The 25,803-nt window shown below is 38.8% G+C and overlaps 2 protein-coding genes and 1 long non-coding RNA gene across 4 annotated transcripts; 2 read left to right on the top strand and 1 right to left on the bottom strand.

Moving 5' to 3' along the window:
- Nucleotides 1–6,320: 6,320 nt before the first annotated feature.
- prdm12a (PR domain containing 12a) lies at nt 6,321–9,861 on the top strand (the record flags this gene model as incomplete). Its single annotated transcript, XM_083903281.1, has 5 exons — nt 6,321–6,549; nt 7,960–8,150; nt 8,273–8,428; nt 8,575–8,689; nt 9,392–9,861. The coding sequence occupies 5 exons, from the start codon at nt 6,321–6,323 to the stop codon at nt 9,859–9,861; spliced, it is 1,161 nt and encodes a 386-aa protein (XP_083759407.1).
- Nucleotides 9,862–11,567: 1,706 nt separating this feature from the next.
- Nucleotides 11,568–12,664, bottom strand: LOC310938558. The gene is made up of 3 exons (XR_014593032.1): nt 12,528–12,664; nt 11,958–12,047; nt 11,568–11,864 (listed from the first exon to the last, which is right to left on the bottom strand). It is a non-coding gene; the product is annotated as an uncharacterized lncRNA (long non-coding RNA).
- A 405-nt stretch (nt 12,665–13,069) lies between these two features.
- fbxw5 (F-box and WD repeat domain containing 5) lies at nt 13,070–21,937 on the top strand. Of its 2 annotated transcripts, none has more exons than XM_083902106.1 (10): nt 13,070–13,157; nt 13,894–14,089; nt 14,202–14,359; nt 15,119–15,302; nt 16,261–16,409; nt 16,709–17,023; nt 17,119–17,302; nt 17,393–17,540; nt 17,906–18,118; nt 18,907–21,937. In XM_083902106.1, exons 2-10 carry the CDS (start codon nt 13,903–13,905, stop codon nt 19,190–19,192), a joined length of 1,824 nt encoding a protein of 607 aa, XP_083758232.1. In that variant the 5' UTR covers nt 13,070–13,157; nt 13,894–13,902; the 3' UTR covers nt 19,193–21,937. The 2 variants fall into 2 exon arrangements, with proteins under 2 accessions (XP_083758232.1, XP_083758233.1); XM_083902107.1 differs by lacking the exon at nt 13,070–13,157 and adding an exon at nt 13,240–13,352.
- Nucleotides 21,938–25,803: the final 3,866 nt, after the last annotated feature.

The raw sequence follows: 25,803 nt of genomic DNA, 5'->3' as shown, positions 1-25,803 counted from the left end.
TTGTGGACTGTTAAGCTGATTTTTCTGTTTGAATACGATAAACGTTTGAATCTGTTGTATTCTGATGCGAAGTGTTGAATATTCACGTTGGAAGCTTTTGTGAAAGCGCTACTGTGTGTGTATATACAGTATATATACTAACAAATGATAACGTAGAAGATTCATACATAGACTAACTGTGTTTTCATGTTTTATAAGCAGGAAATATATATTTTCTATAGTCTTTACTGCCAGTTCTCAAATTCAAATAAATTTTCCGCAAGCAGCTCTCGTGGTTGTTGTGCTATTATGACAATAAGAAGTTTCTAATGTTAACTGCAACACACTTTTTCCACGCATTACAGTTAATTCAAAGTCGTTACACATGTAAGATTACAACGTACTGCACGTATGTATGCACATTCTTCTTTTTAATTCAAAATGGTAGATCAGTTCTTCACTCCTGTTGGTAGAAAAGTATTTTGTCCTAGTTACAAAACAGTTTCAAGGTGCTATAATAGAATTGTCATTTTTGAAATGAGGAAGCAATATTATATTCTATATTATTATATTGAGGTGGGTGATGCATACAGGAAAATCCAATTTTAACGTTAATGTTATCAATTTTGATTCACAAGCACTTAAATGTAAAGGTATTTCACTGATTCCGAACTAGTAATTGTCATTATGAAGCTTTACTAAATAACATGGTATCATTGAAACATTATCACACACTAAATTTGGAAATTGTGTTACAAGTAAGATTACTGTGATATTACCTTCTTATTACATGTTACTGTCATTTTCTTACAGTATAGTATGTAATGGGGAAGGTGATCTACATCCTTACATCCACGTCTCTTGTTGATCTTTTCCTCCATGAACACACTTCCTACATTTCCATATGTCTTTGCTCCCAAAACAATCCTCGTCATGCAGTCTATCCTCTCCCTCCCCTGACGTGCAGCAGTGAGCGAGCGAGCCTCTCCTCCTCTCCCTCCCCTCTGTCCACAGCTCCTCCAGCTTCTCCTTTTGTCGCTGCACATCTTTTGCGCCCAGCGGGGAATCTCCTGCTGCGGTGCAGTCTGCACAGCCACATACCGCTCCCCATGCATTGATGCTGTGCAGCTGTTTCCAAATCCAGGCCCTTGATTTTGATCCTCTTCCTTTTTTTTTTTTGAGACTCACTGTCCCCGTGGACACTTCTGACCACGGTGGTCCATCATGGCTGTCTACTCGCTCCAGGATCAGTCGCACACTGAGTCTGAGAAGCAGAGTTATTTTCAGTATCGGCCCAGTGGTGGACGGGGAGTTATTCTAAGGATTTATTTAATATTCAGGGCTGAGTGACACAATGCTCCCTACTTAACGCGAAACAAGGGCTTCTGTAGGACGAGAACAAGCTGTAAAAGTGGCTTCATTATGGAAGTGTGTCAAATTGAATACACACCAAACAAAATAATACACATTTATTTGTCTGTTCCTCTTAGTATTCATTCATTTTCTACCGCTTTATCCTCCACATGAGCTAATCCCAGCTGACACAGGGCGATAGATGATTTACACCATGGAGGACAGGTCAGCAGTCACATTCACACATACAGACACTGTAGCCTCTGCAGGGTTACAAACCCAGGTCTTTTTTCTGCAAGGCAACATTTCTAGCCACTATGCAGTGGTGTGGCCACCCTCTTTAGTGTTTTTGATATATATAAAAATTCCAAATGCAGGTTATCTTAATGGAAAAACTTTTACACAGACTGCATTTCTAATACACAGAACTTGATGATCACTTTCACAAGCGGCTGTGTTTTATATATATTTATATCTTGATTATTGTTATTATTATTATTATTTTTATTTTTTTTAATGATTTAGAGACATTTCTCAGTGTTTCTCAAAGCAAAATCATTCACTTTTAGTTTTTTCTTTCTTATATGGAGCACAGGAACCAGGAAATTGTTCACATAAGAAGCATGATTAGGACATAAAATACTTAAATTCATTGTATGTTATTATTATTATTATCATTATTATTATTATTATTATTATTATTATTATTATTATTATTAATAAAATAGTTAAAGATTAATTTATTGAATCATGAATCATTGCAGCCTTAACATACTTTTTTATTGAGTTGTCAGTTGATTTTTACTTGCATCACATTTACAGCTTATAAGCTTATATATATTTACATTTAAGAGACTACATTTAAATGCTTATCTCATTCTGTGTCATGATGACTTTAATTTTCTACGTACTCCTGATGAACACTATTTTTCAGTTTAATGTGAATTAATATTTGCAAGGTAAGTAGATTTTATTTTGACTCGAGTGAAACACACGAGAGCTTCCTCCACAGACTAAGACGAGCAATGGATGGTTTTTTTGTAGTTTTATTGATATAGTTATAGTTTGTACATAATATACAATATTGTTTATTGATTTTCCTTGTATTGCAGTAAATGCAGCAGAAAAATGTGCATTTATGCTAAAGCATTTGATGTGTTATTCATCATGGAGATTTAAGTACAAAATATATTGTTAGATTATTACTGGTGCAATAATCTGTGATGATGTAGCACTTGAAACAGGTGTCTCTGTCTGTCTGTCTCTCTGTCTGTCTGTGTTCTGTCTGTCTGTCTGTCTGTGTCTGTCTGTGTTCTGACTGTCTGTCTGTCTGTGTCTGTCTGCGTTCTGACCAAACTGGAGGAGTGAGAAGGGGGGAATATTTTGAAAGAACAGGAGGAAGAGGAGGAGGAGGAGCCTCTCACCTTTGCATCAGATAAGCTGATCTTCAGTCTCCTGCACACTGTGACTGCACCTTAATCTGTTTTTAATGACTGTGTGTGTGTGTGTGTGTGTGTGTGTGTGTGTGTGTGTGTGTGTGTGTGTGTGTGTGTGTGTGTGTGTGTGTGTGTGTGTGTGTGTGTGTGTGTGTGTGTGTGTGTGTGTGTGTGTGTGTGTACCTCTTCAGTATCTTGTCTGGTATAAACACTGACTTTGTCAGGACCATAGTTCCTCATAGAACCAAAACCTGGTCTCAATGAGGCAGAACTTAATTTCTGAGGAGCTGGTTAAGTTCAGGGCTAAGATTTTTTTTTTTTAAATTATTATTGTGATTAGGTTAAAGATTTGGGTTAGTCATTAACTGGTTATGGTTAAGGTTAGACTTTAGACTGAATGGAAAGCACTGTTCTCTCTCTCTCTCTCCCTCTCTCTCTCTCTCTCTCTCTCTCTCTCTCTCTCTCTCATTCTCCCTCCCTATGTGTGTGTGTGTGTGTGTGTCCTACAGACCTGTGAATCCTAATGTGACTGTGAATATTCTGTGTTTAAGTGCAGGTTATTACACAATAACAAATCAACACGTTATTATGATCACAATTACAATTTTAATTTATAGCAGCCATCGTCATCCTTTATTTAACCTGGGTGTGAAATAATCCCATTGAGATTAAGAACGTCGTTTTAAAAGGAGATTTTCTTTAAATAAATGAATAAAATTAAAATAAAAGAACATTTTTAATATATGAAGAGTTAACCTTCATGATTAGTTACATTTCTAAAGACATCTTTGGGGATTGTTGATTTAAGTGACGTGATACATTGAAAGCAAATGCTTAAAATTAAATTGTTTTATATATTAGAGTCATTTAGAAATCCATTCACTCTCGATTTTCTCAATATTACACCCATAAGCGTACAATCATTTCTCGATTTCTTAATTTCTGCTTGTATGTTTGTCCTAAAAGTTGTTTTAAAGTCCTCACTTATTTTCTTCTAACTCTTCTTTTCCCTCGTGCAGTCTGTTTCTCCCCCTTTCTTTTTGTCCGTCCTCCTCATGAGCGTGAACTCTTGCCATTCACCCGCAAACAAACGCTCTTAATTTGATGGGTTTCCCAGCGGCTCTTTGAAATAAAACAATTACTGCAACTCTTTGTGCAATAATTGTCAATCATCCACATGAAATTGATAAGCTTTAAATGGACACAATAATGGCCTCAAATGGGCTTTTTACAATGGTGCAGCTAAGCGGGGATGATGTGCCACTGCTGACATGGCCGCGGCTTTACCAGCTCCACATAAAGCCACAGGTTAATGCATAAATAAGCAAATCAAATCCATGCGTTACCCCAATTCAATTCATTTAATTCCTCTTTAATAAAGAAGCCGCCCCGCCCCTCCCCTCTGCCCCCCCCCCCCCACCCCCCTCCTCCTCCTCCTCCTCCTCCTCCTTTTCCTGCCATTTACCTCGGATTTGTGCGTTGAATGCTATAAATGTAAATCAATCTAAGATGAGAAAGAATCCCATTGAAAAGAGGAGAGAAAATTTCATCTGGGAAAAGGAGACAAACGTGGGAGGGGCGCGCGCTCATAAAAAGCAGCTGTTTCACAGTAATCTGTTTTCGTGCCCTGTCACTCACCTTGTCCCCCTGTCCACTGTCCCTGCCATCCCAGAATAACCATCATCACAATAAATAATTATTATTATTGTTGACATGTCTTCTTTTGCCAGAGAAAAGAGGAGAGGGAGTGAGAAAAAAAACCCACAACTTTTCCATCTTCTCTTGTTGTCGCAGTGAAAAAAGAGGAGAAGAAGTGCACGGATGTCAAATTGGCCTCAAAAACACCATGAAAGATTGATTTGCAGCACCGTTCAAGGGCCTGACATTAGCTGAATAGGAAACCTGTGAGCCCGGGATGGAATAAAGATGTTCTCTCTGCTGGAAAAAAAAGAAGGAGAAAAACTGCCCATTTAGAGCCTCAAGTCCATCAAGAAACCCGGGAAATAGGAGAAGAAGAAGAAGAAGAAGAAAACAACACAGAGGACTGTGACTGCACAAGAAAAGAAAAGAAATAAAAGGGAGGAGGAGGAGGGGAGGGGGGGCTCTGTATATACTCATCTAAACGTTGTCACAATACCGAGGAGGCTGTGAACATCCATGAATATTAAACCGCTTATTCCACAACAAGGGCTTGGAAAAAAAAAGAAAAGTGAAGCACGTCAAAGCTGCTTTGCATTTTCTCTCCTCTCTTTTTTCTTTTTTCTTCTTCTTCTCTTTCTCTCTTTTTTCTTCTTGCAGACAAACAATGCAGTAAAAAAAAGAAAGAAAAAAACACATCGAGCTTGTTTCCATTCTTGTTATTCCCGCGCTAACTACACACACACACACACACACACACACAAATTAATATTACCACCGCATGAATATTAAATGCATGAGAAAAAAATAGACGAGCAACTCTTAGACTCAATGACCCACTTCTCTCCTCACTATTATTATTATTATTATTAGTAGTAGTAGTAGTATTGTTATTGTTGTTGTTGTTGTTATTTTACACAGCTTACAGTCAGTATAGACATGTTTGCTTTATTGTGCACATTTGTAAACAGACACGCTATTGATTTTTAGTGCTTAATTATTTATGTATTTATTCATTTGTTTGCTTGTTTGTTTGTTTACACACATCAGCTTAAATTCGCCTTATTGGAGCCACTGGGTGATTTGACATCTGTCGTCAAACATACACCAAAACTATAGGTATAACACAATTAAACAAGTATATATATATATATATATACATATATATATATATAGTATTACACATGCATGACAATAACAATATCACCAGATAAAGAGGTTTAAGTGATTTTTGTTTTTATTATATTTGTGCCATTTTTAACTAAAAAACTGCACATTTTAAACATCCATTTTACATTTTTCGTCACGTGTCCTCAGGATGTTTGTTTTAAAAGCGTAAATTAGTGCAGGTTCTGTATTTTTTGTTTTTGTTTTATTATTATTTTTTCCCACTGTTCATATCAGATCTGACTCTTGAACTCGTGCATGTGTTGCCATAATAAATCATGTCCAGTGTGAGTTTGCGGTTTTGGTTTTGCACAAAAACAAAAACGCACTGAATCGACTTCGTGCGTCTCCTCTCTCTCTCTCTCTCTCTCTCTCTCTCTCTCTCTCTCTCTCTCTCTCTCTCTCTCTCTCTCTCTGTGTCTCTCCCTCTCTATCTCTCTCTCGCTCTCTCTCTCTCTGAGGGGTGTGTCATTAATAAGTAATTAGACAGGGGGTCACAGCCACTTATATAAAGAGACCCTCGCAGCCGGAGGAGCCACTTTTACGCACCGACACTCCAGAGCAGGAGGACAGACAGAGACACACAGACACAGACAGGAGCAGCGCTGCACTCCTCTCTTCATCCTCCTAATCTAATTCTTGTTCCATCACTCTTTACTTGTTGCTCCGAGTTCTCCCTACTTCCTTCAGTTTGTTTCCCCCCTCTTTTCCTCCGTATTTTCTTTTTTTGGTTCTTCTTCCTGCGCCATGGGCTCCGTGTTGCCCGCCGACGCTTTGGCTCTCAAGCCCGGATTTAAGTGTCCGGGCCGCGCTCTGTCGGACGTCATCACCTCGGACATCCTGCACAGCTTCCTGTACGGCAGGTGGAGGAACGTGCTGGGTGAACACCTGGCTGAGGAGCGACACAGCAGCAGCGGCAGCAGCGGCCCCAAGACGGCGTTCACCGCGGAGGTCCTGGCTCAGTCCTTCGCTGGAGGTGAGACTGACATGAAGGTTTTCATTTTTGTTTGACACTTCACGCTTTCATCCTGCTGTGCTGCGTGTTTACAAGTGTTTTTTAGTCAATGGCGCTTGGAGTAATTTGCAGATTTTTTTTTTATTTAAGGCCACATGTGTCCAAAAATACATGCGTAAAATTACGCACGAGTCATAACTATGATTGAGTTAGATTTGGATGAATAAAAAATATTTTTTTATTTGAATAACCTTTCAATAGAAATTATTAGTAATATACTTTCATGGATTTTACCTGTTTTTGTGAAAACAATATTTGTTCCGGTTCCATATGAAACTTTTGCTGAATAATGCTTCACAAACTTCCTTAAACTCACTTGTTGCTGTGTCTCTTGCATTTTCCCCTCATTTTTCCACCACTTCTCTGTTTTCTTTTCCACCCATTTAACGCATTGACCCTCTCTGGGCTCCGGGACCCGGCGCTTAGAGCCTTGTTAGGCGTGTAACTGCCGCCGATTGAAAGACGCAGGGCATTAAATTCATTTGGTTAACTTTGTGCTTGACCTGGGAAAGTTTCCACTTAAACCTCTCGTTGAGAAAAGTTCCCTTTTCTTTGAGATGTCCCGGGTTTTTATCCCGCATTCATCAATCTCCGGACAGTCTCCTTTCCTCTCTTGGCAGCTATGGGGCTCCGGAGCTTTTCTCTTTCTTTTGCCTTAAAAAGATTTGCTGTTCCTCGCATAATGCACCGTGAAGGCTAAATCTAATGCTATTCATTGCATGTCAACCATTTAATCGCCTTTCCATTTTTTTTGTCGCAGAAATTCCTGCGTCTTTTAAACAAGTCCGCGTCTCATTCAGCGCAAATTTATTGCTACAAAGTTCTTAAAAGGATAATGAATTTGGAATTAGCCGTTTCTTTTCCAGTAAACTTTAATGAATATCACATCTGAAGCATGACAAATTGCTGGACCCCGCGCAATAGAAGGACCATTTAACCTCCATTCAGTCAGGGCCCTTTTCTTTCTTTCTTCACAGCTTCACATTAAAAAAAAAATCTTTGATTTTGACATTAAAGAATCGCACGATCTTTTTTTCTCTGCGCAACAAAAACGTTCAATTCAGCCAGTTAATCGAATTAAACGGAGGATCAGGTGTAGCTTAATATTTCGTGACTGAAATAAGATTCAGTCCATTTGCTGCTTTCAGGGGCTTTTCTTCTTCTTCTAGAAAATCCTGTTTCATGAGAGGCTTTGGCATCAACTCAAACCTGCAGAGACACTTTTGACAACATGTAGTCACAGCTTATCGACTTTTATCATTTTTACGCACCATGCACATTTAAAATGATTTTACACTTTATGTTTATACACAATTTATTTATTTATGTATGAGTTATTCTGACATGTTTCTCTCCCTTTTCTGTTTGCAGAAGTTCAGAAGCTGTCCAGCCTGGTTCTGCCCAGTGAAGTGATCATCGCCCAAAGCTCGATCCCTGGAGAAGGTCTTGGCATCTTCTCAAAGACGTGGATCAAAGCAGGGACAGAGATGGGACCTTTCACGGGGAGAGTCCTGTCTCCCGAGCACGTGGACTTGTTCAAGAATAACAACCTCATGTGGGAGGTGAGCGTCCTCACACTTCTGCGTCCTGCAGAGACAAAAAGTCTACTGTGCGAACTTGACTCCAGATGTTTGATGATTCTCATCTGAAATCATATTGTTTTTTGTTGTTGTTTTTTTATCAGGTGTTCAATGAAGACGGCACCGTGCGTTATTTCATTGATGCCAGTCAGGAGGATCAGCGCAGCTGGATGACCTACATCAAGTGCGCCAGAAACGAGCAGGAACAGAACCTGGAGGTGGTTCAGATCGGCAGCAGCATCTTCTACAAAGCGGTGGAGGTGAGGACAACTTCAAAAACATTAAACATGGGTGGGGGGGACTCCTTTAGAAAGGCGCCACCTGCTGTTAAGCAGCAGAATTGAACGTGTGAGTGATGAAGTTGTCTCATGTTAATGATGTTCCCTCTTTCCTTCTCCTCACTCAGACAATCCCACCAGACCAGGAGCTTCTCGTCTGGTATGGAAACACACACAACACGTTCCTGGGAATTCCTGGAGTTCCTGGAGTGGAAGAGGAGCAACAGAAAAAAAGCAGGAATGGTGAGTGTTTTACAGAGCAATATCATCATGTTTATACATGTAGATACATGCCAGTTTTTGTGCCACAACACTTGATTTTTTTAAAATATGTCTGATAATGTGATATATATATTTGGTAAATGAATCACAACTTCACTTTAAGTCTCCCTTGAATATGTGGTTCTTAATCTCAAAGGGACTTTTTCTGATTAAAACATTTATTTGTCGTATTTGCTCAAATTATCAGACCTTTAAGTATTCTATGAATTACAAGTTTGACAATTTCACCTTTGATTTTCTTTTTTTATATAGCTGTAATTTTAACTTTTGAAAAAGAAGAAACTTGTGTTCAATATCCAAAAGGTAAAATTTAGCAGCATGAGGTTACAGCTGAATGTCCCTCACCTCACATTTCCCAATTCCTACTGGGAAATGTGAGTAGTTGCAAACTCTTGTTAAAACATGTTTAGTTTTTTCATTAATGTAAAAGCATGGTGGTCCAAAATGGTGGCTGACCTGCTCCTGATATAAATATAAAAGAGTCATTCTGTGGCAATGAAAAACAACATTTCATTCAATGAGGGGATTGTATGCTTTAAATATATAACTTTATTTATATGTATAATTATTTTACGTCAATTTCTGCCATATGACACAATTTTTTCACGTAACTGATCATATTTGACATTTTTGAATAATCTCCTTCCTTATTTCCTCTCCCAGATGACTCCCACTCGTGTGACGGCTCTTCCTCGTGCTCCCCCACTTCATCCTCCTCATCCTCCTCCTCCTCATCCTCCTCCTCCAGTGCGGGCCGCATGCGCTGCGTCATCTGCCACCGCGGCTTCAACTCCCGCAGCAACCTGCGCTCACACATGCGCATCCACACCCTGGACAAGCCTTTCGTGTGCCGCTTCTGTAACCGCCGCTTCAGCCAGTCGTCCACGCTGCGCAACCACGTGCGCCTGCACACCGGCGAGCGGCCCTACAAGTGCCACGTGTGCCAGAGCGCGTACTCGCAGCTGGCGGGGCTGAGGGCGCACCAGAAGAGCGCACGGCACAAACCGGCGGCACAAAGCGGCACCGACGTCTCCTCCCGGATTTCCCCTCCTCCTCCTCCACCGCAGATCACAGCCATGTCTCACCAGCACCAGATGCCGCTGGTGCACCACATCCCCACCATGGTGCTATGATGACGGACACGCAGAGGGACAGTCACGCAGACCAACGTTGCACTTTAGAGCCGAGGAGGAGATATAAAAGGAGCTCCTGACGAGAAAGACCGTTTTAAAGGTCCTGTGTGTACAATTGAGCAGGTTTTATAGACAGAAAGATATAAGATATGTTTGTATAAGTATATAAAATAAAAACACATGTGCTTATATGTGTATTTTAGGCAAGAGGCTGCCACCGTGTTTCTATAGCAACCAGAACAAACAAACCTGAGTGTGTTATATGCAAAATGAAGAGGAACAACATCTTTTCTGATCCACAAAGGCCACTGTAGTTGATGCACTTGGGAGAAAGAGAGATGTGATTCTGCAGTCTCACCGTTAGATGGCACTATTTTACACACTGGACCTTTAAGGGAGAGGGAACAAATAAGTAAATGTGAGTGAAGAATCACACAAAGACTTTATTCTGTAACTATGTGTTTCTTATGTATTTGAAAATCAGACAGAAATATGTTTTAATGTTTGTATTTTGGATGCTGAAATATAGTGGGGGGGGGGGGGGTAAGAAAAGTGTGTAATCTACCTGTGTGTCACATATTTTCACACCATGTTTGTTTTGTAACCCGTGGTCGTCACCAGCTCAGGTGAGAAACACCTTCAGTCAGAGGTTTTGTACAGTCGCTCCAAACAAAGAGATCCGCATCGTTCCACACTGTAAACTGAAACAGTCACTTTAACCTTGTACAGACTTTGCAGAAGTGTGTAATTGTAAAATTGTATTGTATTCCGCTGTACATGTGAATGTAAATACATTTGTGCTTTCTCATATTCTAAATAAATGATACTATGACACGATATGACACACCGCACGACTTCAATTTCTGACATTTAGTCACTGCAACATGTGAGAGAATACGTTATTTATCTTTCCAAAGAATATAATCCAGGCTAGAGACAGTTCACACTTCATACTTCAGAGGGGAAGAAAGGTTATTGGCTCAAAGACGAAATGACTCAAATTTTGGTTAAAAACAAGAAACCTATTTTCAGCCATGATAAAATAAAATTTGATCATTCAGTTTTTCTTGGTTTTACAGAGCCAGTCAATCCAGGAGGTAAAATCACACACTGGAACAATTATATTGCATTAAATGAGGTTCTTTGTCTTTGAATACCAATCATATATCCTAGTGTTTAATCTGAAATATAAGCAAACCTATATATGTATTTATATATGTATAATAAACAAAATATTATATATACATATGTCACAGTGGCTGCAGACCACATAACTGGTATTTATGTGTGATATCTTTATGGCATTTGTTCTGCCTACTTCTATTAATTGTGATATAATCAACTTTTTATTTTAATTTTAAAGTGTTTGTGATTTTTTTTTTTTTTTTTAAATAATGTTATAAAATCCACCAGGCACCAGGTTTACCTCTATACTGTATCTTATCTCATGCATTTTATTTGACTAATTTTGCTATAGTTTGTTTTGTGGTTATTCACGCTGGATTTTATGCAGAATTATTTTTAATTCGTGACTACTAAATAACGTTTTTTTTGTTTCCTTGTAATGTTTGTGCATATTGATTAAATTAATTCTTCTGTTCTTGCAGTTGCGTTTTTCATCCACATGATGGCGCCAGATCATGGGGAAAAGAGACCCGAAGACAGAAGTGAATGGAAAAATGCATTTCATGACACATACAATACAATTATTATTATTATAATATATACTTAATTTATTCATTCAATATGTTAATTTCTGAGCTGTTGCTGCAGTTGTCAGATACATCAGACATTATCCAACTTCCCAAACAAAAAGTTTTCAGACAAGTCATCATTGAAACAAGTGCAGAGCAACACACACATACAGTCATGCTTTATATAAACATAAATGATCAGCTGGAGAAAAAATGAGGGCATGTCCTCAATCCACTCTGCTGGGAGGGATTAGGGAATCTTTTGAATGGGTGGTGTCTCATTACTGGAAACTGTCCACACCTTCTGCCCTGCAGAGTGAGGACAAACACAAAGACAGTTTAACCATCAAAAATAAGATGTGATGATATCAAATGGCACCAGTGCACCCAGTGGACCAGTACCTCCAATCTGGTATCCACATCCTGCTGCTGTCCTGTTCTTCTGCGAGGAGCCACAGCAAGAAGCAATCCAGCGGGCTGCTTTACGCAGTGCTGCAGAGAAACACACACAGAAATTATTATTTCATCAGTCTTTCCTACTGATTTATTGTTGTTGTGGCAGGTAACCACATCCTACCCCTATCAGGTTCAACACACTGTAACATGCTGTGTTGTACAACACTTTTTGAATTGAGTGTACACATATATTCTTTAGCATATGTAAAACAGATTAGCAGGTGAATCATAAAGCACATGGAAATGGCAAAAAAAATTATGTTTTGAAATAAGAATATTATACATATTATAATATATCTATAATATTAATATTAATATTATTATACATACATACATATGACAAGTTTGTAAAGATCTTACTGCATACACACACACAGGGTCGTGGCCCCCAACACTTTAACATTAATAATAACAATAGTTACACTTTCATATTTTTAGACATTTTTTTGTTTCTGAACACAGAAATAAAGATGCAAACAGTAACAAAGTATTTGCCACTTCAGTTTTAGTACTCACGACACAGTAGTAGTCACAGCATTGCTCCTCTTTAACAATGTTTCCTTGAGACTTTGTTGGTCTTGAGGTCCAGCTCTGTTGTTCCCATAGAGTCGGCGGTCACAGACGTGTAGTCAGTGTCATGTGTCATGTCTGACCACTCACACCACCTAACAATGACAAAGCATTTTTCCAGACCCTGTCACTGCCCAATGTATAGTATTACAGGCTGTGTGTGTGTGTGTGATCTATCTATCTATCTATCTATCTATCTATCTATCTATCTATCTATCTATCTATCTATCTATCTATCTATCTATCTATCTATCTATCTATCTATCTATCTATCTATCTATCTATCTATCTATCTATCTATCTATCTATCTATCATTAATTAATATATATATATAACATTAAGTGGAAATGTTGAATCAGAAAATAACTTCATAACTGGTGATTTATAACTGATAATAGATAAGACGAGTCGACGACACGTCCATCGTGTTCACTGGGTCGATTGAGTTGGCCTGCAGCGACGATTCTGTTATCTGTTAGTCGAGCCTCCAGAGGATTGTTGTCATTTCTCTCCGGCTAGCCTTAAACGCTAACTAGCCGACAGCTTGTCTTCCTCCACATACTTTGATTCAGCAGGTGGGTTTCGGGGATTGTCAGTGCGTTTTTTTTAGGTAACCAGCCTGAAAGGCCCGTCCAGGAAAGTGCTGACGCATGAAAGCAACGATGTGTCGACAGAATGAAGTCGCAGCACGTAGCTAAGACTTGAAAACAAATGTCCAGCTAGTGGCTAATATTAGCTTGATTGGTGTCACTGGCTACCGCCCTGTTTTGGTAAACAAACACTCTCTGCTAACTGTTTGTCATCTCTGTTTTATCTCGCTAATGTTTCGCAGGTCAGGATTATGATTTTGTATTATTGCATGATTGTATTAATAACAAATAGTCAGCTGTTACGTAGCGTTTACGTTCTTCTGTAAAATGTACATTTTAAGCAATCTAGACACGGATGTTTGGTCCAGCAAAAGAAAATCAAAGTAAACACATGCACTTGTTATTATATGTGAAATTAGTCTTATTGGACTGTTCTTTAAGCTTGTAGATGAGGAATGCCACGCTTACATGGCTCTGTTCCAGTAGCGACTGCGGGACAAAGCATGATGATGTTATTAATGGAGAGCAGTGCTACAAACTACAGGATTTAACATTATTTTGCAGGTTTATCAACATCTGTCAAATCGTTTCAATTATTACTGAACACATACAAAGGCATATCAGTTGAATATTATTTTATGGTTAAAGTGAAGCATATACTACTGTAGTAGCACTATACTATACTGTACATCATAGTGTAGTCTGTGTATGTGTTGCACAGGATGGTATTATGGAGTGTGGCCCAGTTCTGCCGGACAGCCTGGTGTTGGAGATCTTCCTGCGTCTGCCCCATGAAGCTGTGTTAAGAGCTAGTCTGACCTGCAGACAGTGGCTAGCCGTCTCCAGAGATGAGTTTCTGTGGAGGGAGTTGTTTTATAGCTACTACCGTATACCCCGCTCTGTGCCCCGACACCCAGGTAAAGAATTGTGACTATGAGTTCTACAGGGAAATGAAAAGACAGCAGTTATTTATAATATATATATTTTTTTATTATTATTTTAAACAATATATGATCTACTTTTATGCAGCGGCTGTGTCATGGCACAGGGAGTTCAAGCGTCTGTTTGACTGCATCCCCTGTGTGGAGGTTCAGACACTGAGAGAGCACAGCGACCAGGTCCTCCACCTGGCTTTCTCTCACAGGGGTCATAGGTTCTCCTCCTGCTCCAAAGACTGCACGGTTAAGGTTTGGATTAAATAATAGAACTAATATTTACTTTGTGCTTGCGTAACATGATTGTTTTCAGTATGTGTTTATTTACATAAAGACATTAACCTTTTGTTGTTTTCAATGTTATACTGCCTCAGTGTAGTCTAAACAAAACACATGTAAAGTTATTTGTATGCTGCGTCCTTCTCTGAAAATGGAATCTGTCCTGAACTGAGGGAGTGTCTGTGTTGTATACAGTGGCAGTGCATGGGTGGGCTGGGTCAAGAAATGTTGTAATCTCTTCAAACTGCAGAGCGACTGTGCTGTTTAAGTCGTGGAATTATCTTCTGAAACTTCTGTGTGTGCTTTTCAGCCATACTGATTGCCCCTGTCTTGCTTTATTACCACAATTCCTCTGTTGCCTCCACCTTCTCTTGACATAAAATGTATCACTTCTTGTGTGCAGAGCGAGTATATCTGCGGCAACACAAGATCTACACACCACTATACATATGTATAGTCACTCATGTAGATGGCTGATAATCTAAATCAACATTGTGTGAACTCGTTTGGCAATGGTTTGAATTTATCAGACATGTATTCACATGGAGAAGTACAGTTATAATTGAAGGGCTCGCTCTTTTCTATTTTATTGTGGATTTATTGTTTGAGCTTTCAGATAACAGATAGTTTGCTCGTCTGATCTGATAATTGTGTAACCTCCGAGTCTTCTCCTCCTAATTATCCACACATTTTCTTTCAAAACCCCACTTCTGCTACTCTTGTTGTGAGCAGCTGTGGGACACGGAGAGGCCTGATGGGAACATCTCCTTGGTGCACAGCTGCAGCATGCGGCAGTTCAATTGGGGCTATACTCAGTTCTCCCAGTTCAATGCGGACGACAGTCTGCTGCTCGTGTCTGGTGTTTACCTCGGCCCACACCACACCTCCTCTGGGGAAATTGCAGTCATCAGTCTGGGTAGGAATCACAAAGGAAACCACCCAGCAGTCACCATTTCCTGTTATTTTTTTAGAAGATGAGTGAATTTGTTTATATACTATTATACTATTATTATGTTTTTCCTTTTTTTCACACAATCTTCATCATTATTTCTATCTACCCTTTTGAGGTTAGACCTTACAAATGAATGTAATATGATTGACTGACTTTTATTTGACTAGATGTGATTTGAACTAAGGCAGGTGCAGGTTGATATCAATGAAATATGTGATAAAAACGGTAGGGCTGAACTATTTTGAATAAATATGTAGTTGCAGTTATTTTGACACGGATTGGGATTGCGAATGGAATGGAAATCTTTACATCATGATTCTCATTTTCATTCAAAAAACACATTTTAAATGATTTACTGTGTGATATTTGTGCAGTTCTGTGAGAAACAAAAATGTTCCCTGTAATCTGAAGAATATGACGTGTATAGATCAAGAAAATTAATAATCGAAAATTACATCTTGACACACATTTTGGCTTTCACAAATATTGCACTTCCTGCGATTTGAAAATTGCAGTAGGCTGTATTTTGATTTAAAATTCAATTAATTGTTCAGCCCTATAAAACTGTATGTATTTAAATGTACAAGTAGATAATATATCGATGGGAGTAATCACACATTCATAGTATAATGCAATAGTAACTTTAAGGATATCTGTGATTCAGTAATAAAACGACAAGGAAAGGGCAGTGTTACTAAAAATGTCTAACTATATTCATAAATGTTTTTGTTTGCTGACAACAAACTGTTTAATTGTTCCGGTGTCTTGATTCACAGTATCATGAAAACCCTCAGCCTAATGAAAGTAGATGGCGATAGATTGCCAACAAAGTCATTCAACAGACAGTAGGGCTACCGGTAGAAAAGCAAGGCAACAACTCTGTTTCATTTCACTCTTCTTCTTTTTCACTACACTGTTACAGAAAATTACACACTGTTGTCACGGGTCAGGAACAAGCCGTATGATGTGTTTGGCTGCTGGTTGAATGAGACCCACCTGATCTCTGGGAACCTGCACTGGATCGGCAACATGACCTCCTGCTCTGTGCTGTGGCTCAATAAAGCTTTTCAGGTGAGACTTCCTGCTGCTGCTGCAGCTCATACTTATCACTCAAAATCTCTCTACTTTATGTAGTACAGAAGGAAGTTGTTCACTATGTAATAGTCTACCGAGTTGTTTTTAAAGTGTTTTGTAAATATCTTTCACTAATATGTGCCATTTGCGTTTGTACATCCTGATCGCTATAAAAATGCAATTTATATGCTTCAATCAAATGCATATATTTACATTTTGATAAACGTAATCGCAGCAATACATGTAAAATGGGAACTAACTGATGCCTTTCTTCTTCTCACCCTTTACTGAGACAGGACATCGAATCGGAGAACGTCAACGTGGTCAAGCGCCTTTTTAAGATCCAGAACATTAACGCCAGCACCATCCGCACAGTGATGGTGGCCCACTGCCGTCGGCATGACAACCCGGACTTGGTGCTGGACTATGAGGCCCAGTCTCAGGCACAAAGGCAGAAAGGGCCACAGAAGCAGCACCAGCCCCTCCTGTTTGACCTGGGCAGTGAGGAGGAAGACGAGGAAGAGGAGGAAGAGAGTCGGAAGGAAGTCAGGCACTTCAACACTGCCCGCCTCCCCCAGCCAGCCATCTCGAACTTTGAGCATGTCATGCAGGTCAGCTCAGTGTAATACTCTCAGGTGTTTTAGGATAATATTCTTTGTTCTGAATCTGTTTTTAATCTCTTTATCTCTGCTACCTTTGCTGTCAGAGTCGTAAACACGTCGGACCCAGGGAGCTGGCGATTGAGGCCAAGGTGGCTCAGATAATGGGCAGAGCCCACACGAAGGTACCTGACTCCAGCCTCATCGAGTCCTCTGAGGCCAGTGACGGAGAAGACAAAACCTACTTACTCTTCACCACCGGCAGCCTTACATATTCCCCTCACCAAATAGGTACTGTTGTTCCCCAGCTGAGAAGACTAAACCAAATTATTATGCTGTCAAACATACTCCTCATATTTAATAATTGCTCTTCGTTTCCAGGGATTAAGCGGATCAAACCAGACCAGATGACGACTAGTGGTCCTGTCCTTGGCGAAGAGCGGAGCTCAGATGAGTTTTTCGATTCCCTGGACCATGTTATTGATATCCATGGTCACATTATTGGCATGGGCCTTTCTCCAGACCACAGGTAAGATATGGCATACACATGTAAAGTCAACATGACTGGCCTCATCACAAAGCCTGGTCAATAAATACATTGCTTTTTAAATTTGGCCTGGAGGACCTTTGCTGACCTGCCTAGAGCCTGGACATAAACACATCTACAGGGTTGAATTTTCCAGGTCTTATGAACAAACGTTAGACCTTGACCTCACTAAAGCTCTAAAATGCAGCCTTGTATCTTTGTTCAGATGTTCAGTTGTAAAATTTGACTCTAATCTGTGCTTGTCCAGACTTAATAATTTGAACCTCACACGTCTCAGTGTGTGGGTGTTTGTTTATGTGTGGTCGTACAGCAGATTAAAAAACAAAAAAACTCTTTTCATTGAGCAGGTACCTTTACGTAAACAGTCGGGCTTGGCCTGCTGGCTGCGTGATCTCTGATCCCATGTCTCCGCCTCCCATTGCTGAGGAGATAGACCTGCATGTCATTGATCTGAAGAGCTTGAGGGAGGAGAGAAGAAGCCTGCGAGCTCACCGAGCCTTCACACCCAACGACGAGTGCTTCTTCATCTTTCTCGATGTCAGCAGAGACTTTGTCGCCAGGTGGGTGATAGGCCGATTTGTCACGCAAAACTATTTCTTCAATGCAGTTGCTTTTTTGACAAATGCAGTCTTTACAATGGAGTTGTTTGTGTACACTACCGTTCAAAAGTTTGGGGTCACCGATACAAATTTTTGGTGTTTTCCATTAAAAGTCGCACTTTTATTCATCAAAAGAGTTGCAAAATGAATAGAAAATATAGTCAAGACATTGACAAGATTAGAAATAATTATTTTTATTTAAAATAATAATTTTGCTTTGGTCAAAGAACCAGCGAAACCGTTTTCAGCTGTGCTGACATAATTGCATAAGGGTTTTCAAGGGTTTTCTAATCATGCACTGCTAACACATCTAACGTGATTAGCAAACACAACGTACCATTAGAACACTGGAGAGATGGTTGCTGGAAATGGGCCTCTATACACCTATGTACACATTCCATTAAAAACCAGACGTTTGCAGCTAGAATAGTCGTTTACCACATTAACAATGTATAGAGTGTATTTTTCATTCATTTAATGTTATATTCAATGAAAAAAAGTGTTTTTCCTTCCAAAAATAAGGACATTTCTAAGTGATCCCAAACCTTTGAACGGTAGTGCGTCGCCAGTCATAGGTTTTTAATTTTCTTGATATCGCAAAGGGGGATTTTGAGGATTTTCTGCCCTTTCTTACCTCTACACACGTACAGCAGCATATTTTAGAATCACGTCATTTTACACAAGTGTTGAGGTTTCCTCACTTGTGAAGTCTCTGCTGACCTTTGCCCCCCACACTCTCCCTCCTCTAGCGGCGCTGAAGACAAGCACGGTTACATCTGGGACCGCCACTACAACATCTGTCTGGCACGCCTGGCGCACGACGACGTGGTGAACTCGGTGGCGTTCAGCCCCGCCGACCAGGAGCTGCTGCTGTCCGCCAGCGATGACTCTACCATTAAGGTGTGGCGTTCGCCGCGCATGGTCCGCCTGGCACAGTCCCCCGCTCGCCCATCCAAGCCCCGCAAACTCCTGTCGTCCTGGCTGTACCGCAACAGAAACTCCTCGTCTTTCGGCGGTGTGAATGGAAAACCATGAGTCAGGTTGTACAACACTCACAATGGGAGGGAGGAACAAAGAGGAGGAAAAGTTTGATCTGTTTTCCTCTGTGGTGTGTGAATATATAAATATACATACATATATATATATATATATATATATATATATATATATATGTATATATTTATATGTATATATATATGTGCACTCCATGTATATGTACAGTGTGGTTACAGTCAGTGGTTTTGCTTGAGCCCATGGTGTTGTGACCTGTGGCAGTGCAGAGCGTCTTCAGCTGACGCTGGGAGGCGCGTTGGACACCGGGGGGTGCTGTTGCTCTGAGGAACGACGCGGTTGTGTTGAAATGTTATCACAGATTTTGTGGAACTGACACCGACTTGACACCAGACAGACTTTCAAACCTGTTTTTGAGAGATGGTTTTCGTCTGTTTTTATCTGTCACGTGCGTCTGAGCGAGGTCAGACACTGGACTCCTGGACCTGACCACGGTTTTCATGTCCTGATCATCAGAGGCGAAGAACTTGTCCTGAAAAAATTATTGATAAATCTCTTAGATCTCTCGAGTATATCCCTTAAACCCTTCATTCTTTTGAGAATTTAAAATCCATGAAATACCCAAAGGGAAAGACATTTAAAGCAGTTTGCCTTAGTTTTAATGATACCCTTTTGTTTTACTGCAGCGTGAAACTGCTAAAAATAATTTTTTTGTCCCCTACAGATATATGCACCAAACTTGTGCATCTATCTTGTCTAAATGAAAGTGTACCATTACACCATCCTCTAAAATGTGTCCCAAAACAAATTGTACCTGGTTAAATTTTGTGCATATTTTGAACAAGCAATGTTACATTACTTATTTATTCATGTTCCTTTGAGGTCCTCATCAAGTTCCAAATACTTATATAAAAGTTGGCAATGTTAAAAGATCAGATTGTGTAAAAAGGAAAAAAACATAAATAAATTAGGGCTACAACAATTAATCGGTTATTTATTGAGTTCTAAAATAATCGTCAAATATTTTGATAATTGTTTAATTATTTTGAGTGTTTTTTTGTTGTTTTTTTTAAATTAAAACAAGCTCTCTGATTTTTCAGTGTCTTAAATGTGAGTATTTTCTGCTTTCTTTGATCTGTGTAACAAAGAAACCATTAAAACGGAGCAATTTTGCTTTCATCATCATTTTGAGGTTTTGGAAACACTGATCAGCATTACTCGATTAATAGAAAGGAAAAAATGGATAAATTGAATATGATAGTTAGTTGCAGCCATAAAATAAATAAATAAATTGATTTAATGGACCTTCCAATTCAAACAAATATCACCCAAGTCAAATGATGTGTATGTAGTACACGGTAAAATCACCATATGATGTGGTGACTAATATTATACTGGATTAATTTATAAGAACCAACCTTCGTCAAAACCTTAAACTATTCATTCAGAAAAAGAAAGTGACGTATAAAGATGAAGCAGCAGAGTAATCCTGCCGCCAACAGTGTTCAATCTGAAAGTCTTGAAATGTCTGTGAGTTATTCCCGGACTCTCCGTCTTACTGGAAATCCTCTTCGAGGTCCTTTCACTTTCTTTGGTTCAAAGAGAAGCAAACAAAATCTAAAACACGATAATAAACCAGCTCAAGTTCATTTTAATATTTCCATAGGAATTCAGATAATTCATCAGATTGTGCCGCATTGTTACCCTTTCGGGTAACACTTTATAATACACAGTATTAGCCTTAGTAAAGCAATAACAAATATTGAATTCATCATTTATAACACATGAATATTCATTAGTATGTAGTTTATAAACACAGTTCTAAATGTTTTACTCATCCATCAGAGGAACAGTGTCCAAGTAGCTGCTGTACTCAGCAGCCAATCAGCATCCACCTCCAACAAACCAGCTCTTTGATCGACTTACAAGAGACTGCTCTCTCACCTCTGTGTGTGTCCAGCAGTCGCTCAGTACATGCTAACATTTATAACTGTTTATAAACTACATACTAATGAGTATTCATGCGTTATAAATGATGAATTCAATATCTATTAATGCTTAACTAATGCTAATAGTGTGTACTTATTATAGTGTTACCCTGTTTTGAAATGTACACAGTAATCCTTTAACTCTCGCCCCAGTGCCCACCGACAAATTTTAAGTGTTATTTTTTACCCTCGCCCCATATTTCCGTCCATGTTTTTCTGCCTCGCCCCCTCTGGAATAAAAGTTCTCAATAAGCATCAGATGAATGTTTGTTTATTTATTTCAGTTTTTCAATGAAAACGGTTTTGAACAGTGTCGTACTTTACAGGGAACTCTGTCTCCTCATGACGTCAGTTGCTTTATTTTTTTATTTTTTTATCTGTTGAATTTTGTTGACTTTAGAAGGCGCAGACCTAACAGAACAATGACACGGTGTATTAAAGGCTCAACACACGTTACCATAGGAACTACAGTAGGCTTCTGAAAACATCACCTGTCCCAGTCACATTCAGTCCACGGTTGACTTTTGTAGATTTAGTGTGCACAGGTGGCTTTTTTTCATGTGAACAAAAGCAGTTCATCTCCATTATTGTTCTTCAATCTCCAAACCTTTTGTTTGTTTTAAAACTGATTTTTTTTATTTAAACCTGGTCCAGTATTGTTTGTTGTAAAGTGGTCCAGTCCATGGATAAACTGCAAACACTAACTTCCACCCGAGTTATTAACTTATCAGTGACGTACTAAACCATACTACTGGACCAACAGAAATGTTCACCTCATGCATAAAATGTCATGGAAAGGCACTCGAAATAGCAGTTAAAAAAATTTAATAAAATGTTTAAACATATTCAGTGTATAAGTTCTCATCCTTATGTTGAATTTTATATACCAGTGGTCAGCAATTGGTGGCCTGTGGGTCAAAACTGTCCTGCCAGATCAAAATCTGACAAATCTGATCTTAAATTATTTGCTCATCTTCACGCAAAACTTACAATTTCATATCGAGTCCAGAGCTTTTATTTTGAGAAAATAAACTGAAAATGAATTGATTCAAATAGATTCTGTTGCTAGAATTGACAGTTAAAGGGTGGTTTCACCCATTGAAGAAGACATTTAAAATCATTATGATGCTGCTGTGTTTGTCGAAATGGAAATTCTATTATTATTTATTTTTTTTGGCTCTTTTACTCAGAAAACTTGACAGAAACGCAGTAAAGAGCAGTGTAGGGCTTTTATTTTCTTTAAAGGAAGTGACTTTGATGTCGACTTTTTGTCAATTTTATTTCTTTCTTTTTTTCAATCCCAACTTCCTCTGTTGTTGTTGGAATGTGACATGCATCTCAGATCCTCTGTCTGATAATGAAATAACACATTTGTCTCTGGAAATTATATATATATATATTTTTTTTTAATGGGTTGAACTAAAAACTTAACTTAAAAATAAAAACACTGCTGTTGTCATGAACAGAGAAAATAAACTCGTAAAAATAACTACTATGATATGTTCTTAAATTCTTAAAACTGAAGTGATGCACAGTAAATATTAACAGTACGAGTACGTATCTCACACATTATTATTTATTTGCTTCCAAAGAAAATTGGCCCTCGGCCACATTTACTTGCTGATCCCTGGTATATACTGTGGTATATTGTAATATAATTAATTTAATCTTGTTTTAAATGTATAACACAATAAATGTTCAACTTAAAAAGTTGTATCACAAATCAAATCGCAATACAAGTCAGAAAAAGTGTGATATTTTAACCTAACCGTTTAGCCCTACACTGTAGCTGTCGAGATGAGATCATGAATTTCTTTTTAAAATGTCATGATGATATTTCATCACCTCATCGATGAGAGCTTAATCGATGGCTGACATCAGTCTGGAGGGAAATTCCCATCCGTGTGGGTTGGTCGGGTTTTTGCTAACCGTGCTGAGCCAAACCGTGTTGAGCCACAATGACGCTGCTGCTGTTGATAAGTGGAGCTTAATCTGTTGACGTTTTGCGGGTTGACACCTTTAGCACTTATGAGTCAGTGTGGTTTCAGCAAAAAAGACGTAGGTTTCATGTTTGATGAAGATATGGTAATGAGTCCAAATGCTTGAGATGCTTCAGTACTTTCATAATATATACTTACTACTGACTTAAAGCTCCAGTGTGTAACTTCTGCTACTAAAATACTACAAGTATCACTGCCTAAGCCAATTTGGAGTCGAGGTTTCCTCAAGCATGAACTACGATACAGTTCAAAAGTTTGGGGTCACCTACACAATTTTTTGTATATTGTGTATAATTTGTGTTTTATATTAAAAGTCACACTTTTATTCATCAAAATAATGATTTTTATTCAACTGGGTAAATGATTTTGCCCTTTCATCAAAGAACCAGCAAAACAGTTTTCAGCTGTTTTGTGCAACATCATTGCACAAGGGTTTTCTTATCATTCAATATCCATCTAACTCCATTAGCAAACACAATGTACCATTAGAACACTGGAAATGGGCCTCTATACACCTATGTACATATTCCATTAAAAACCAGACGTTAGGTATAAACATCAATGAAATGTCAATCTATTGTGCTTTGTAATGTAATATTATCTCAATTTTATGCATCACGTGTGTTTTGCGGCTCCTGTTGAATTTTATTTGGGTGGAGGGAGAGGGGTCAAAATGTCTCTAAAGGTTTCAGACCCCCTGACCTAGGAGGACTTCCCAGTTCTGCGCTTAAACGTGCATTATGTAATAAATCTAAAGCAACTGGTCATAAAATCCTCCTAATATGTCACAGAGACTCAGGAATAATGTTCATATAACAAACTGAACTCACCAACAACAACAGTACAGCCGAAATATTAGCATTAAAAAAAATATTTTGCAGACTGCAAATCATGTTTATGTTTTGAAATCATGTTTTGGCATGTGGCGCCACCTACCGCTGTGTACCAATCATTGCAGTCAGTAACGTCTCAGCTGCTGAGATAACCACGGGTTGCCAGTTACGTCAGAAAACGAAACCTAAAAGACCTCGGTATTTTGAATTTGAATGTAGTAACCGTTTTTGGCCACAATCTTACATATGGCACCTTTTAAGTTTCTGGTGATGTATTAAATGTCCCGGCAGAGAACTAACTTTTGTTTTTCTCGAGGTAACAAGAACAAGAGCACACATCTCTCTCTGTTGGTGCGGAGTATGTGTACAGGCCTTCGCCCTCTCTCCTCAGGTCAGAGCCCACAGGGCTTTCTAAAAAGCCACACTCTGCCCTGCATGTTTTAGATGTTACACCAACACACCTGAGTCTAACGATCGGCTCGTCAACACGCTGTGCAGGAGCCTGATAACGAGCCGTTCATTTGAATCAGGTGTGTTGGAGGGCAGTGGGACTGAGAGACCGTGGTCTACAGCATGCACGACTCTTTCACTTTCCCTTCCTTCAACGCACGTCAACAGCTATGACACCATTATCAACTTTGGTAAGAAGAAACACCTTTAAAATGAGGGAATGAACAATGTCAACACTTTTTTTTTTTAATGTCAAACCAACTGTTTATCAACATATTTAATGTAATGAAGGTTAATTCTCAGGTTACTGAACGTCTCCAGTGGAACTCGAACATTAGTTGACGCACTTGTACTGTAACTGGGCACTGACTTCGTCCTCAATCTGTGGAAAACGATAAAAACTATTTCCACGCTGTGTGGTCCACTCCTTGTCAGTAGGGGGTGCTGCCCCCTTAGCGCCACCCTTTATGCGCTCCATAATTCCTTAACCTAAAAGTTTGCTGCTCTGTTGAAAATTAATTAAGCTTAATGTGAAGATTAACGTGAAAAGTAGCCCTCAGAAGAAAAAAGGTTGTTTTAATTTAATTTACATTCAATTCAGATAGCTAAGAGCTAAAAGCTCTGAAGAATTGTTCTCTTTAAAGGCACACTCTGTAACATTTTGCAGGGTTTATTTATTGAAATTGAATATAGTATGTGCAAGTGTATAATCATATTAAAATGATAAAAATGTTTGGTTTTCATAGCCTGAAAATAAGAGTTAAGTGACTCCCATGACTGCGTAAAGTCGACACAAACTTGATCAAACTAAACAATGTCATCCATGTTGTTTCCATTTAATCAAGCTCTCAATAAAGGAATGAATGCGTTAATTGTTTCAAAGGCTCTCTAAACTCAGAAAAAAGATTCAGTAAATCATAAAAAAATTACTACGAAAAACCAACCATAAAAAGAAATTACTCTGAAAAACAGAAAAGGAAATTACTCTGAAAACCAAACCAAAAAAGAAATTACTCAGAAAAACAAACTTTTTTTTTTTTTTTTTTTTTTATATGAATGAATGCAATGTGCTTCCATAGAAAACACTTATTTTCATATTCTTTTCATATATGAATCTTATACAACTGTCTATTGGCTCCCAGAAGGTGTAAATCTTTGAGGCTAAAATTCTCCCTAAACCAGTTTAAGGAGTGATCTTTTTTGATGTTTTTGACTTTGTTGGAAAGCTTAGAAATCACACTTTCAGAATCTGTAAATAGCTCAAAATGTGCCTCGGTGAGACATATTCCTGGTTTTTCTGGGTCTTGTTTTCCTGCAATCATTGCAGTGTCCTTTTAGTAAAGAATCGCCAAATGTAAATAATT

The sequence above is a fragment of the Microchirus variegatus genome (assembly GCF_963457635.1).
Source record: "Microchirus variegatus genome assembly, chromosome: 16".
Lineage (NCBI taxonomy): Eukaryota > Metazoa > Chordata > Actinopteri > Pleuronectiformes > Soleidae > Microchirus > Microchirus variegatus.
This window is presented reverse-complemented; position numbering and strand designations above follow the sequence as displayed.